Source organism: Heptranchias perlo, chromosome 20 (assembly GCF_035084215.1).
Source record: "Heptranchias perlo isolate sHepPer1 chromosome 20, sHepPer1.hap1, whole genome shotgun sequence".
NCBI classification, from domain to species: Eukaryota; Metazoa; Chordata; class Chondrichthyes; order Hexanchiformes; family Hexanchidae; genus Heptranchias; species Heptranchias perlo.
The window spans coordinates 16,604,030-16,620,235 of NC_090344.1; the positions used below are offsets into that span (position 1 = coordinate 16,604,030).

At 45.4% G+C, this 16,206-nt stretch overlaps 1 protein-coding gene and 2 non-coding genes across 3 annotated transcripts; 2 read left to right on the forward strand and 1 right to left on the reverse strand.

Moving 5' to 3' along the window:
• The first annotated feature begins 199 nt into the window (after positions 1–199).
• Positions 200–292, forward strand: trnay-gua (transfer RNA tyrosine (anticodon GUA)). Its single transcript has 2 exons — positions 200–236; positions 257–292. It is a non-coding gene; the product is annotated as a tRNA-Tyr (tRNA).
• Positions 293–3,874: 3,582 nt separating this feature from the next.
• trnay-gua (transfer RNA tyrosine (anticodon GUA)) lies at positions 3,875–3,969 on the forward strand. Its single transcript has 2 exons — positions 3,875–3,911; positions 3,934–3,969. It is a non-coding gene; the product is annotated as a tRNA-Tyr (tRNA).
• A 3,768-nt stretch (positions 3,970–7,737) lies between these two features.
• Positions 7,738–9,559, reverse strand: LOC137335634 (zinc finger protein 84-like). Its single transcript, XM_068000931.1, has one exon. It carries the CDS (start codon positions 9,394–9,396, stop codon positions 7,885–7,887), a length of 1,512 nt encoding a protein of 503 aa, XP_067857032.1. The 5' UTR covers positions 9,397–9,559; the 3' UTR covers positions 7,738–7,884.
• Positions 9,560–16,206: the final 6,647 nt, after the last annotated feature.

Here is a 16,206-nt window from a genome sequence, read left to right on the forward strand (position 1 = left end):
AACTTTCTGTGTCTGCCCAAACAAGGCTGTTTTGCCTCTGCTCACCAGCAGGGAGTGCTTTTGAGCAGCAATACTTCAAAACACTCAGCTCTCGCTTTCAGGGGAAAGAAGTCTTCGATCAGCACTGGACTCCACGAGTCTGAACATGTCAACAGGCGCACGGTGAATAATCACCACAGACATCAATTTCTATCACTTCCCTTCGATAGCTCAGCTGGTAGAGCGGAGGACTGTAGTGAATTAAACAATTGAAGTAATCCTTAGGTCGCTGGTTCAATTCCGGCTCGAAGGAGTGAGTGTGCTTTTGGAATAAGCAGCAATTAACTCAAGGTCGCTCTCTGAACCTGACAGGCACCTCCCAGATTAACATGTTGCCACTGAGTCACAGGACACCACTTTTCCTTTCTCAAACCTGAAAGCTTTCTGTTTCTGCCCAAGCACGGCTGTTTCACTCGAGCATTTCCCTCTGCTCACCAGCAGGGAGTGCCTTTGAGCAGCAACACTTCAAATCGCCCTCAATTTCAGGCAAAAAGATCTTCGATCAGTCAGTCAGTCAGGGCTCACGCTGCTCCCTCAAGCTCGGGCGGCTGTTGCTTTCCAGTGACCTCATCTTCCTTCCGCAGGCTCGGGCTCTTCTCAGCATCATTCATGATTACTGTGGCTTCCCGTTCTACTGTTCCTCACTTGCTGATGCTCGACACCGCCGATTGGAGCAAAGTATTTAATATATTCAGGGAGCGGCAACCCAAGGCAAGATTTCTCTGCTGGTCGTGGAGCAGCTTGGAGGCGAGTGCGAGGCGGGAACTGTGAAGGGCGATTTACAAACAGCAAACGAGGAATTAGCTCAACTGGTAAAGCTGTCACTTAGCATGTGAGAAGTAGTGGGATCGTTGATTATATTCTCCACTCACCGTTTGTCTTGGTGCAATTATACAGAAACAAGAGTGTTGTCAGTGAGTCCATAACCCATGTATTTCCAAAACTTCGCTGTGTGTTTGGGTACAGAGAGGTCAAGGGGCAGCAAATCTTTTGATGGGCTGCAGCAAGCAAAAGTTCTTGATTTTGCTCTGCAGCAAAGATGGAAAGATGAGGTGAGAGATGGGAAAAAAAAGCTTCGTAATCCTTGATGTCTTCTGTGAAGATTGAATTCAGGACTTTCAAATTATGACACTGATGCACTGCTTGCTGCACTAAGAAGGCACTTACCAGGTATGCAGCCCGGCAGCACCAGCAATTACGACAGCTTACAAGGTATTGAAGGCCATAAAATAATGCACAGTTTGCAAAAAAAAGCCAAGCCTGATTGGAGTCGAACTTATAATCTTGTGATTTTTAGTCAAATGCGTTATCCATTGCACCACTGGCCCAGGATAGAGTGAGCAAGTAGCAGTAGGAGGCAGTGGGCATGGCGGAGGCACTAAATAAATACTTTGCATCTGTCTTTACCAAGGAAGAAAATGCTGCCAAAGTGTCAGTAAAGGAAGATGTCGTTGAGATACTGGATTGGCGAAAAATTCATAAAGAGGAGGTACTTGAAAGGCTGTCTGTACTTAAAGTAGAAACGTCACCTGGTCCGGATGGGATGCATCCTACTTTGCTGGGGGAAGTAACGGTGGAAATTGCAGAGGTACTGGCCATAATCTTCCAAACATCCCTTGGTATGGGGGTGATGCCAGAGGACTGGAGAATTGCAAATGTTACATTCTTGTTCAAGAAAGGGTGAATGATAAAACCCAGCATCTACAGACCAGTCAGTTTAACCTCGGCAGTGGGGAAAGTTCTAGCAACGATAATCCGGGATAGAATTAGCAGTCACTTGGACAAGGATTAGGGTAAGCCAGCACGGATTTGTTAAAGGCAAATCGTGTTTAACTAACTTGATACAGTTTTTTGACAAGGTAACAGAGAGGGTCGATGAGGACCATTCGGTTGATGTGGTGTGTATGGACTTTCAAAAGGCGGTTGATACAGTGCCGCATAATAGGCTTGTCATCAAGATTGAAGCACATGGAATAAAAGGGGCAGTAGCAGCATTGATACAGAATTGGCTGAATAACATGAAGCAGAGAGTAGTGGTGAATGACTGATTTTCGGAATGGAGGGAGGTATACAGTGGTGTTCCCCAGGGGTCGGTGCTGGGACCACTGCTTTTCTTCATATATATTACTGACTTGTTCTGGATTCCCCCTCCAGAAGAAATCATTTCTCTGTATCTACCTTATTGTGTACCTTTATTATTTTAAACACCTCAGTGAGATCACATCTCAATGTTCCAAACTCATGGGAATAAAAACCAAGTTCATGCCACCTATCCTCATAATTTAATCCTTTTAACCCCAGCATCATTCTGGTGAATCTGCACTGTATCTTTCCCAAGGCCGATTTATCTCTCCTTCGGTTCAGTGCCCAGTTCTCCAGATGGGGTCTGACCAAGGTTCTTTGCAACTGAAGCATCACTTCTGTATTCCAACCTCACTCAAGATAAAGATCAACATTAAATTAGACTTGTTGATTATTGTCCAGATTTGTAAGGTATTTGCAAAGGATTCCAGGGAATCTTAGAGTTGGGATTTTTCTTTATTCTGTCCACTCAAGGAGTTTGATAACAGACTTACTCCTTTGAATTTAGTGCTGGATTATTGGTCCGTGATATGTTTACTTGTCAGTATTTTGTTAAATACATTTGCTGAGTGTATTTAAATTGAAGACGAGATTTCCAGGCCTGATGCTCTATTCACGCATTGAAGGTGAGAGAGATGCTGTGGGACACACGATAAGTCCAGTAGCTGAAAGTGATTCACAGACTGGGTTTTGTGTTTAGTGTTCCCCGGTACATTACCGATACCTTCCATGGATCTGAAGGCTGGATAAGGCAATCAGGAAGGACCGGGGAACTGGGACTTGGCCATGAGAGTAATTGAAGGTATGAGAACTGAAGTAATTTACAGTGAGAAAGGAGAAAAAGCATAATAATCGGTAATTAGGACATCAATTAGTCTCTTATCTTGAATTCAGCAAGTAATTGAACCATTCTGTTTGAAACAAAGTTGATTTATTTGACATATAACCAGAATATTGAATTTCAGCCCAGTTATAGCGGCTATTAACATCTGCAGAAACAAATCCCAACTGCCAGAATGAAGTTCTGCTGCTGCAACCCTCATCCGTGCCTTTGTTTGCTTCTAGACTCGACTATTCCAATGCTCTCCAGGCCCGGCCTTCCACTTTACACCCTCCGTAAACTTAAACCCAAAATCTCCAGATCAATAATCAGTCACATTATTCATTGTGTCACTGGCCCAGGCTGTGGAGAACACGGAGCAGCTCCCACTCCCACATCACTGCGGTATGAGCAGGGACCGAGTCAGCCTCAGTCATGAGCACTGGAATCCACGAGTCCGGGTGTGTCAAAGGTGCACGGTGAACAATCACCAAAGTGAAACATTTTTGCCGCTTCCCTTCCATACCTCAGCTGGTAGCGCGACAAGACTGTCATGGAAAATAAGACAAACTGATCCTTATGTCATTTGTTGAATTCCTGCTCGAAGGAGTACGTGTGCTTTTGCAATAAGCAGCAATTAGTTCAAGGTCGCTCTCTTAACTTTACACACAACTTACAGATTAACATGTTGTCATGAAGGCACAGGACGCCTCTTTTCCTTTCACAAACCGTGAAACTTTCTGTGTCTGCCCAAACAAGGCTGTTTTGCCTCTGCTCACCAGCAGGGAGTGCTTTTCAGCAGCAATACTTCAAAACACTCAGCTCTCGCTTTCAGGCAAAAGAAGTCTTCGATCAGCACCGGACTCCACGAGTCTGAACATGTTAACAGGCGCACGGTGAACAATCACCAAAGACAATCCTTTCTATCACTTCCCTTCGATAGCTCAGCTGGTAGAGCGGAGGACTGTAATGAATGAAACTAAAGTAAAGTCATCCTTAGGTCGCTGGTTCAATTCCGGCTCGAAGGAGTGAGTGTGGTTTTGGAATAAGCAACAATTACCTCAAGGTCGCTCTCTGAACTTTACAGGCATCTTACAGATTAACATTTTGCCACTGAGTCACAGGACACCACTTTTCCTTTCTCAAACCTGAAAGCTTTCTGTTTCTGCCCAAGCACGGCTGTTTCACTCGAGCATTTCCCTCTTCTCACCAGCAGGGAGTGCCTTTGAGCAGCAACACTTCAAATCGCCCTCAATTTCAGGCAAAAAGGTCTTCGATCAGTCAGTCAGTCAGGGCTCACGCTGCTCCCTCAAGCTCGGGCGGCTGTTGCTTTCCGGTGACCTCATCTTCCTTCCGCAGGCTCGGGCTCTTCTCAGCATCATTCATGATTACTGTGGCTTCCCGTTCTGCTGTTCCTCACTTGCTGATGCTCGATACCGCCGATTGGAGCAAAGTATTTGATATATTCAGGGAGCAGCAACCCAAGGCAAGATTTCTCTGCTGGTCGTGGAGCAGCTTGGAGGTGAGTGCGAGGCGGGAACTGTGAAGGACGATTTACAAACAGCAAACGAGGAATTAGCTCAACTGGTAGAGCGCTCACTTGGCATGTGAGAAGTAGCGGGATCGTTGATTATATTCTCCACTCACCGATTGTCTTGGTGCAATTATACAGAAACAAGAGTGTTGTCATTGAGTCCATAGCCCATGAACTTCCTAAACTTCACTGTGTTTTTGTGTACAGAGAGGTCAAGGGGCAGCAAATCTTTTGATGTGCTGCAGGAAGCAAAAGTTCTTGATTTTGCTATGCAGCAAAGATGGAAAGATGAGGTGAGAGATGGAAAAAAAAGCATCGTAATCCTTGATGCCTTCTCTGAAGATTGGATTCAGGACTTTCAGATTATGGCACTGAACCACTGCTTGCTGCACTGAGAAGGCACTTACCAGGTATGGAGCCAGGCAGCACCATCAAGTAGGACAGCTTGCAAGGTATTGAAAGCCATAAAATAATGCAGTTTGCATTAAAAAAAACTCCCAAGCCAAGTAGGAATCGAACATATCGTCTGCTGAGCTATAGTTAGATGCGTTATCCATTGTACCACTCACCCCAGTTATAGTGAGGAAGTGGCAGTGGGAGACAGTGGGCATGGCTGAGGTACTAAATAAATACTTTGCATCTGTCTTTGCCAAGGAAGAAAATGCTGCCAGAGTGTCAGTAAAGGAAGATGTCGTTAAGATACTGGATTGGCTAGAAATTCATAAAGAGGAGGTACTTGAAAGGCTGGCTGGACTTAAAGTAGAAACGTCACCTGGTCCGGATGGGATGCATTCTAGGTTGCTGAGCGAATTCACGGTGGAAATTGCAGAGGTACTGGCCATAATCTTCCAAACATCCTTATGTATTTGGTCGCAATCTTCATCAATATTATCTAAACTCCACCCCACCCCGCCAATCTGGTGTCATCTGTAAATTTTGAAATTGTAATTCCGATTCCCGAGTCCAAATCGTTTATGTGAATTCTGAACAGTGGTCCCAGAACCAATCCTTGTGGAGCATCACTTTCCACCTTATGCAGTGTGAGTCGCTACAATTAACCCCTGCTATCTGTTTTAGAGCAGTAGTCAAGAGAAACTTATTTACATAGGGAGTAGGCAGTCTGTGGAATTCACTTCCAGGGTTAGTGTTTGGGGCACACAGTTCTGTAATGACAAGTGGTCCTCATGTTTTTATCCAAGACAGGCCTCAGGCCAGTCATTTACTCCAAATGTTGGTGCAATAGTTCAAGCTAAGAGGCGCCAGGTATCAGGAGCAACAGTAGCAGTAAACAACATCTAAATGTATGGAAGTAAAAATATAGTTCATCTTCATCTATTTCCAGTTTAATAACTTTTGCTGAATGTGGCCCAGGCCAAGTGCCAGGATATCGGGTCAGGTTCACCAAAGGAAATGAGTTTGACACCCCTGAGATAGACAATGTGAACAGGATTACCCTCATCCACTGACCCAGCAACTTCTTCAAAAAACTCAAGCAAGTTTGTGAGACACGACCTTCTTTCCCAGAAGCCGTGTTGAGTATCTCTAATGGCTCCTTCTCTTTCCCCGGGATCATAAACAGCATCTCTTAGGATCCCTTCAAGCATCTTCCCTCTGATCGAGGTCACACTGATGGGCCTGTCATACCACGGCTCTGATTTGTCCCCTTTAATGAAAATGGGAACTACGTGAGCTACCTTCCAATCTCAGGGGACAATCCCTGACTCTATTGATCTGTTGAAGATACAGGCAAGGGGCTCACAGAGCACCCGTCCCATCTCTTTAAACACCCAGGGGTGGATATCATCTGGACCTGGAGCACAATGCATTTTGAGAGTTCATATTTTATCCAAAGTGACATCCCTTTCTATTTTAATATTTATGATGTTATTGTTGACAGCACATCCCACAGCTGGAATCTGAGCATCATCCACAGGAGTGGAGGCTGATGAGAAATAGTCATTTAACATCTCTGCTATAGCCCGGGAATCTGTCCTGAACTGTCTTTGAGTGGCCCTAAACCATCTTTAATGGTCTTCTGACTCCTGACGTAGCTGGAAAGACATTTGCTATTATTCCCACAATTGTGCACCATCTTCTTTTCCAAAGATCTCTGAGCTTCTCTAATGGCTGCTTTTGTCTCCCTCGATTGTGGGTGATATTTGTCCCAATTTTCCTGTAAACTGAATTCATCCTGTTCCGACCTGGGTTAAATGTAAGACAGTTCGGGGAGTCAGGAATCATTCACCACTAGACCCACACTGAGAGGTAAAATCCCAGACGGTTCCTTAGTAAGGATTCCTCTGGTACCTCAGCATATATTTGTCAGGATACTGAAACCCAGCTTTCTTACAGTCCACTCCTGGAGGCCCCACTCCCTGAGCCTGCAACCTTCAGCAGGGTCAGTGGTGGAGTTCCGCAGTGGGAGTGATCCCAGAGTAACTGTCGGGATCGCCCCCACCCTGTGGATGGTCCGGGTCGTGTATTTTTAGTGATCCTGGTGTCTAACACGCACACATCAATAAAACCATGAATTCTGGAAACACACTGCAGGTCCTTCTTTATCTGGAGATCGAATGACTGTTGTATAATTGTACCAGCAGTTAACAGGCTCCTGTGAACTCCTCCCTCTGCTATTTTAATGCAGACTTTAACTCATTTATTTTTAACGGGTTTATTTTAAATGAGTTAACGCCTGCCTTAAATGGTAGACTCAGGACTGTCACTCAAACAGGTGAAATCTCCATAGAATAATTACCACAGTCATTTTTAGACTGGATGTCATACAGTGACTTTGCTGTCACCGAAGAGAGATGAGAAAGACCAAAGTGCCGTTTGCCCCTCTCAGTGTGGCCCTGAAGGACTGTGTCCAGGCTGAAGTTCTGTTCCCACCGGAAGATCCTCCCCCCAGATTGTCCTTTCTGAGCTCCAGTCAGGTGATGCTAAACACTCAGGTGGGAAAGACAAAATCTACAAGAAGGTGTTTAAAACAAATCTGATTTATTGAACAGATATCCAGAATATTAAACTCCAGCCCAGTTATAGGGGTTATTGACATCAGCAGAAACAAACCCCAACTGTCAGAATGGATATGGTTCAGTCCTGGATGCGATTAACAGCAGAATCCGACCCCTGCAGTCATATGTGAACTCGCTGGTGTCTCAGCACGTCTGATGACTGAGTGAATCCCTTCCCACACACGGAGCAGGTGAACAGTCTCTCCCCAATGGGCATGTATTGATGTGTCAGCAGTTCATTTCTGCTTTTAAAGCTCTTCTCACAGTCAGTGCATTAACAGGTCACTCAATAGTGTGAACAAGTTAATGTTTCAGAAGGTGGGATGAATTAGTGAATCTCTTCCCACACATGGAGCAGGTGAACAGTCTCTCCCCAGTGTGACTGCGTCGATGTCTCAGCAGTTCGTTTCTGATTTTAAATCTCTTCCCAAAGTCAGAACATTTAAAGGTCTTTCATCAGTGTGAACTCGCTGGTGTCTCAGCAGGGTGGATGACCGAGTAAATCTCTTCTCACACACGGAGCAGGTGAACGGCCTCTCCCCAGTGTGAGTGCGCTGGTGTGACAGCAGATCAATTTTGCTTTTAAATCTCTTCTCACAGTCAGAACATTTAAAAGGTCTCTCATCGGAGTGAACTCGCTGGTGTGACAGAAGGTTGGATGACCGAGTAAATCTCTTCTTACACAAGGAACAGGTGAACGGCCTCTCCCCAGTGTGAGTGCGTTGGTGTCTCACCATTTCATTTCTGATTTTAAATCTCTTCCCACAGTCAGGACACTTAAAAGGTCTCTCATCAGTGTGAACTCGCTGGTGTGACAGAAGGTGTGATGATTGAGTGAATCTCTTCTTACACACAGAGCAGGTGAATGGCCTCTCCCCAGTGTGAGCTCGCTGGTGTGTCAGCAGAGTGGATGACCGAGTGAATCCCTTCCCACACACAGAGCAGGTGAACGGCCTCTCCCCAGTTTGGGTGCGTTGGTGCATCAACAAGGTGGATGACCGAGTGAATCCCTTCCCACACACAGAGCAGGTGAACGGCCACTCCCCAGTGTGACTGCGTTGGTGTGACAGCAGATCAATTTTGCTGTTGAATCTCTTCTCACAGTCAGAACATTTAAAAGGTCTCTCATCAGAGTGAACTCGTTGGTGTGACAGAAGGTGGGATGACCGAGTGAATCTCTTCTTACACACGGAGCAGGTGAACGGCCTCTCCCCAGTGTGAGTGCGTTGGTGTCTCAATAGTTCAATTCTGATTTTAAATCTCTTCCCACAGTCAGAACATTTAAAAGGTCTCTCATCAGAGTGAACTCGCTGGTGTGACAGAAGATGGGATGACCGAGTGAATCTCTTCTTACACACGGAGCAGTTGAAAGGCCTCTCCCCAGTGTGAACTCGCTGGTGTGTCAGCACGATGGATGACCGAGTGAATCCCTTCCCACACACGGAGCAGGTGAACGGCCTCTCCCCAGTGTGAGTGCGTTGGTGTCTCAGCAGATTCCTTTTGCTTTTAAACCTCTTCTCACAGTCAGAACATTTAAAAGGTCTCTCATCAGAGTGAACTCGCTGGTGTGACAGAAGGTGGGATGAATGAGTGAATCTCTTCTTACACACGGAGCAGATGAACGGGCTCTCCCTCGTGTGAACTCGCTGGTGTGTCAGCAGGGTGGATGAACCAGTGAATCCCTTCCCACACACGGAGCAGGAGAACGGCCTCTCCTCAGTGTGAACTCGCTGGTGTGACAGAAGCTGAGATGACCGAGTGAATCCCTTCCCACACACGGTGCAGGTGAACGGTCTCTCCCCAGTGTGAATGCGTTGGTGTGTCAGCAGGTTACTTTTGCTTTTAAACCTCTTTTCACAATTCGAACACTTAAAAGGTCGATTATCAGAGTGAAATCGCTGGTGCATCAGGAGGCTGTATGACTGAGTGAATCCCTTCCCACACACGGAGCAGGTGAACGGCCTCTCCCCGGTGTGATTGCGTCGATGAGTTTCCAGCAGTGACGGGTAATTGAATCCCTTCCCACAGTCCCCACATTTCCACGGTTTCTCCGTGGTCCGGGTGTCCTTGTGTCTCTCCAGGTTGGACGATCAGTTGAAGCCTCGTCCACACACAGAACACGTGTACAGTTTCTCCCCGCTGTGAATGGTGTGATGTTTTTTCAGGCTATGTAACTGGTTAAAGCTCTTTCCACAGTCAGTGCACTGGAACACTCTCACTCGGGTGTGTGTGTCTTGGTGCTTTTCCACTCACACTGATGTTTGAAATCTTCTCCCAGAGATAGAACAGACAAACATTTCTCCTTCCACATTCAAAGGCCGATGATATTCAAGTCCTGATGAATCAAATGACTCTGTCAGATCTTGACGTGATCTTTGGTTTGAGTTTCCTGTCTGCAAATCCTCCCCTTCTAATACCCTGTAAAAGGAGTTTATAAAAGTTATCACTGTAAGTACAGGATAAAAATTCAGATCAGATAACTCGACGTTCTATGGAACATTCTTTCCTCTCTTATTTCTCAAAGCTGTAAATCCCCGTCCCACACACTCTCCCTCCTCCCTGTGCTGAAATCCAAACACATCGCATCATCTTTCAGTGGCCCTAAACCATGAGTGAAAGGGTGAGAGAGTGAATGTGATAGAGTGAGTGTGAGTGAGTGTGAGAGAGTGAATGTGAGAGAGTGAATGTGATTACAGCAGTGGGCTCGGTGTGGAGAATGAAGTGGGGCAGGTGGAGCATGTTTCACTGGGGCAGCAGTGATCATAATCTCATTAGGTTTAGAACAGTTATGGAAAAGGACAGGGGACAGTCAAATGTGAAAATTCTTAACTGGAGGAGGGCTAATTTCAGTGAGTTAAAAAGGGATCTTGTCCAGGTGAATTGTTATCAAAAATTGGCAACAAAACAGTAATTGAACAATGGGAGGCCTTCGAGGAGGAGTGGGTTTGGTAGAGAGTAGACTGATTCCCACGAGGAGCAAAGGAATAGCATCCAAAGCTAGAGCTCCCTGGATGACTGAAGAAAAAGAGATCACCATATCTCCTTCATTTACCGATGCTCCCTGACTGATCACCATTTCTCCTTCATTTACAGACACCCCCTGACTGATCACCATTTCTCCTTCATTTACAAACACTCGTTGACCGATCACAATTTCCCCCTCATTTGCATATGTTCCCTTATCGATCACGATTTCTCCTTGATTTACAGATGCTCCCTGACCGAATACCATTTCTCCTTCATTTACAGACCCTCCCTGACCGATTACCATTTCTCCTTCATTTCGACACTCCCTGACCGATCACGATTTCTCCTTCATTTACAGACGCTCCCTGACCGATCACCATTTCTCCTATATTTACAGACGCTCCCTGACCGATCACCATTTCTCTTATATTTACAGACGCTCCCTGACCGATCACCATTTCTCCTTCATTTACAGACGCTCCCTGACCGATCACCATTTCTCCTTCATTTACAGACGCTCCCTGAGAATTCCCAGTTCACACCGCGCATGCGCGGGGCCGCGGCCTTTAGTTCAGAGTTGGTCCGGAGCGAAACGGGAGAAACCGGAAACCGGCGGGTAGTGAGGGGGGATAATGTTCACTGTTTTACATTCGGGTCTGGGGCCGCACTCGGGGTTTGTAAAGCCTGAGCCTGGGCCTGAGCCCGGACCCGGGCCCCGGGGTTTATTGATCCTCTTGCTCCGATCCTCTCACCTGCACCGAACGCGCTCCTCCCGCAGCCTCGACTGACCGCGCATGCTCAGGACACACAGCCCGATAATGAGTCACTACTGCGCCTGCGCGCTGTGCTCCACTGATTCAGATAGGGCACAATCTGTACCGCGCAGCATGCTGGGTGTTGCAGCCGCCATTGCTGGTCTTAACATCTTGCTGAGAAGCAAATACTTTGGAAGAAGCGAGAGCGCGTTTGGACCAAGGAAAATAAAATTAACTGAAACCCCAGCTCTTCGTGCCATTTAAACTGGCACAAACACACAGCGCAGACGCTCCACCACTTTGGTAAACTCCAGAAAATATTATTTACGGTAACTTTTATTAATTTCGTTTTATTAAATGTTGCAACTGACGGGTTCAATTAAGGTTTATTTTCGAACTGCACCTCAGGATGTCAGTGTCAACACTAATCCCACCATGGTGATGAAGGAGAGTTCCGTATCAATGGGAGGAGCGGAAATTGACTGGAGGGGTGAGCGGGTGTGGGGTGTGTTGGTCCTCCAATCAATCGGAGTGTGTGAGGGGCGAGAGTTGCGGCACAGAATGGGCGGGTCTCAGCCCAGATGCCCGTCATTGTCTTAAACATAATTTTTAAAATCTAATTTATCTTAAACTCCAGAAGACGACTTGATCTTTCTGTTGCGTTTTGAAACAGATCAGAGCAGATGAGGTGGAGCAAGCATTTCAACATTTGTTAGAAAAACACATTAATTAAGAACAGCCAACATGGATCATTTGAGGGAACTCAAGTCTACTGATAAAGGGAATGTAGTGGATATTGTGTACATTGATTGTGAAAGGGTGTTTGGTAAGATGCCGGACAGGAGGCTTGTTGATAAAATTAATACTGCCCTTATTATCGGGAATGAGGCAGTGTGGATAGGAAGTTGTGTAAAGGGCAGAAAACAGAGAGTAGTGGTTAATGGATGTTCTTCAGACTGGAGGGATATTAACAGTGGTGTGCCCCAGGGTCAGTGTTACCATGGCTCTTCTCAATATAGAGAATGATCTGAGCTTGGATATGTGGGACACAAGGTGAAGATTTCTAGATGACGCCAAAATTGGCACCTTGGGCAATTGTGACGTCCACGGGTTAGTAAATGGGGCAGGTGAAATTTAATGCAGAGAAATGTGACGGGATGCATTTTGAGAGGAAGAAAAATGAGATGAAATGTAAACTAAATGGTCAAAGTCTTAAAGTCGAGCAGCAAAGAGACTTAGGTGTGGAAGGTTCTAACTGATGCATTGTCTTATTAATTAACAAGTCTGAGAGTCAGCAACTTTAATACCTCATTAAGAAATATATGAGCAAATTCTCTTGCCTCTACCGTTCCAGAGGAAACATGCAAATGCCCCGTGTAGACGAGATCAGTCCTCTGGATGGAACGACGGACGCCCTGAGCTTGATCTCGGGTGTCTCCAGTCCCAACTGCCCCTTACATCAGTATCCCCTCATTTTTATACCCTGTTGTGATCCATCTGTCACTGGAGCTGCAACTTCCCTAATCTGTGGTTTACAAGGACACATTGCTTGGTTCCCAGCAGTTACTTTTCTTCAGTAGTGTTCTCCTGATCCCTGAACTACCCTGCTTACTGTTAATTAGAATCATAGAATCATAGAAAATTTACGGCACAGAAGGAGGCCATTCGTCCCATCCAGCCTAATCCCACTTTCGAGCACTTGGTCCATAGCCTTTTAGGTCACAGCACTTCAGGTGCATATCCGGGTACCTTTTAAATGAGTTCAGGGTTTCTGCCTCGACCACCCTTTCAGGCAGTGAGTTCCAGACACCTATCACCCTCTGGGTGAAAAATGTTTTCCTCAGCTCCTCAATAATCCTACTACCAATCACTTTAAATCTATGCCCTGCCCTTTGTTTATTGACTTCTCTGCTAAGGGAAATCGGTCCTTGCTACCCAGCCTATCACGGCCACACATAATTTTGTACACCTCAATGAAATTACTCCTCAGCCTCCTCTGTTTCAAAGAGAACAATCCCAGCCTATCCAATCTTTCCTCGTGCATAAAATTATCCAGTCCTGGCAACATCCTCGTAAATCTCCTCTGTACCCAATCAAGTGAAATTACACCCTTCCTGTATTGTGGTGACCAGAACTGTACACAGTACTCAAGTTGTGGCCTAACCAGTGTTATATACAGTTCCAGCAAAACCTCCCTGGTCTATGCCGTGGCTAGTAAAGGAAAGAATTCCATATGCCTTGTTAACCACCTTATCTACCTATCCTGCTACCTTCAGGGATCTGTGGACATGCATTCCAAGGTCCCTCACTTCTTCTACACCGTTCAGTATCCTCCCATTTATTGTGTATTCCCTTGCCTTATTTGCTGGCCCCAAATTCATTACCTCACACTTCTCCGGATTGAATTCCATTTACCACTTTTATGCCCACCTGACCAGTCCATTGATATCTTCCTGCACTCTACAGCTTCCTCCTCACTATCAACCATGCGGCCAATTTTGTATCACCTGCAAACTTCTTGATCAAGCCCCCTACATTTAATTCCAAATCATTCATATACATCACAAAAAGCAAGGGACCGAGTACTGAGCTCTGCGGAACCACACTGGAAACAGCCTTCCAGTCAAAAAAACACCCGTCGATCATCACCCTTTTCTTCCTGCCACTGAGCCAATTTTGGATCCAACTTGCAACCCTCCCTTGGATCCCATGGGATTGTACCTTTTTGACCAGTCTGCCATGTGCAATCTTGTCAAAACTCTTGCTAAAATCCATGTAGACTATATCAAATACATTACCCTCATCGACTCTCCTTGTTACCTCCTCAAAAAATTCAATCAAGTTAGTCAGACACGACCTTCCCATAACAAATCCACGCTGACTGTCCTTGATTACTCCGTGCCTTTCTAAGTGATGGTTTATCATGTCCCTCAGAATTGATTCTTAAACTTGCCCACCACCAAAGTTAGACTAACTGGCCTGTAATTACTCGGTCTGTCCCTCGCTCTCTTTTTAAACAATAGTACAACATTAGCAGTCCTCCAATCCTCCAGCACCACGCCTGTATCCACTGAGAATTGGAAAATGATGGTTCGGGCCTCCGTTATTTCCTCCCTTGCATCTTGTAACACCCTGTGATACATTTCATCCGGCCCTGGTGATTTATCTACTTTCAAAGATGCTAAACCCCTTAATGCTGCTTCTCTCACTAAGTTTATCGCACCCAATATTTCACACACCTTCTCCTTAACTACAATGTCTGCACCATCCCTCTCTTTTGTGAAGACGGAAGCAAAGTATTCATTAAGAACCAGACCTACATCTTCTGCCTCGACACATAGGTTCATTTTTTGGTCTCTAAAAGGCCCTACCCTTTCCTTCATTTCCTCTTGCTCTTAATGTATTTATAAAACATCTTTGGATTTTCCTTGATTTTATTTGCCAATATTTTTTGATGCTCTCTCTTTGGTTTCCTAATTTCCTTTTTAATTTCACCCCTGCACTTTTTATACTCCTCTCGGCTTTCTGTATTATTGAGCTCTCGGTGTCTGACATAAGCTTTCATTTTCTGCCTTATCTTACCCTGTATGCTACTTAACATCAGGAGTTAACATTTCATATTCATTAAATAAGCATCACACATTACAATCTAATCTACTATATTGCTCACTCTGGTTCAGGTTTATATTATGGTTAATAACAGACGAATTCCTGTTCCTTCCCCTTATCGGATTAGAGATTCCAACCAGCCGACTCTGTGGAATGGAATGGCTGATTAGTGTTGCCATGACGACCTGCCTGAAGTCAAGCGCCTGTTTGAGTTTCTAACTCAGATTAAACTTCTCTTTCCCATAATACACATTGCATCAGACATTTAATGTCAATGTATTGTAGCCATGTTATGTTAATATCTCTAAACCTGCAAAGTGTTCAGATACACAAACCTTTAAAAGTGGGAGGTCAAGTTGATAAAGTGGTGGAAAAATACATGTGATCCTCGGTTTTACAAACAGGGGTATAGAGTACAAAAGGACAGAGGCCATGTAAACCTGTACAAGTTATTGGTTAGGCTGCGGTTAGAATATTGTGTCAAGTTTTGGGGATCTTACACTCGGAAGGATGTCAATGCCATGGAGAGAGTGCAGAAATGATTCACTGAAATGTGAAATATCAGTGACGAGAGACTTTAGATATGAGGAGAGATTAGAGAAACTGGGACTCTTTTCATAGGACAAAGAACGGTAAGGGGAGATCTGAGGGAGGTGTTCAAAAATTGATTATGGGCATTGTCTAAATATGTTAGGTACACTCAATGTCTCCCAAGGTCTGTGTACAGGGGAGGAGCAGATGGGTTTATCTTATCATCTTCGGGTTAAATGTTGTTCTCATCGAGGTGAGCACCCAGTGTCAACACTCTCCAGTCAGGTACAGCACGGGTTAGATACAGACTAAAGACCCTCTGCACTGCACCATCAAACACGCCCAGGGCAGGTACAGCACGCGTTACATATAGAGTAAAGCTCCCTCTTCACTGTACCACCAAACCCTCCTCGGGTATGTACAGCACGGGTTAGATACAAAGTAAAGTACCTTCTAAATTGTCCCATCAAACACTCCTGGGGTATGTACAGTACGGGTTAGATACAGAGTAAAGCTCCCTCAGGACTGCCCTATCAATCACACCCAGGATACCTACAGCACAGGTTAGACACAGAGTAATGCTCCCTCTACACTGTTCCATCAAATTCTCCCAAGGCAGGGACAGTACGGGTTAGATAGAGAGTAAAGCTCCCTCTACACTGCCCCGTCAAACACTCTCAGGGCAGGGACAGCCCGGGTTAGATACAGAGTAAAGCTCCCTCCACACCCTCTATGCTGTCCCATCAAACACACACAGACCATAGTGAGCAGGGTTTCTAGGCACTGCAGTGAAGTCAAAGAGAAATGCCATTCAGCATACCTGGTCCTGTCCTTGTCCCTATAAAGGTGTAGAGC

Bases quoted from the DNA above. Each gene is read 5' to 3' on its own strand.
- LOC137335634 (XM_068000931.1), bottom strand. From the start codon at position 9,396: ATGCACCAGCGATTTCACTCTGATAATCGACCTTTTAAGTGTTCGAAT.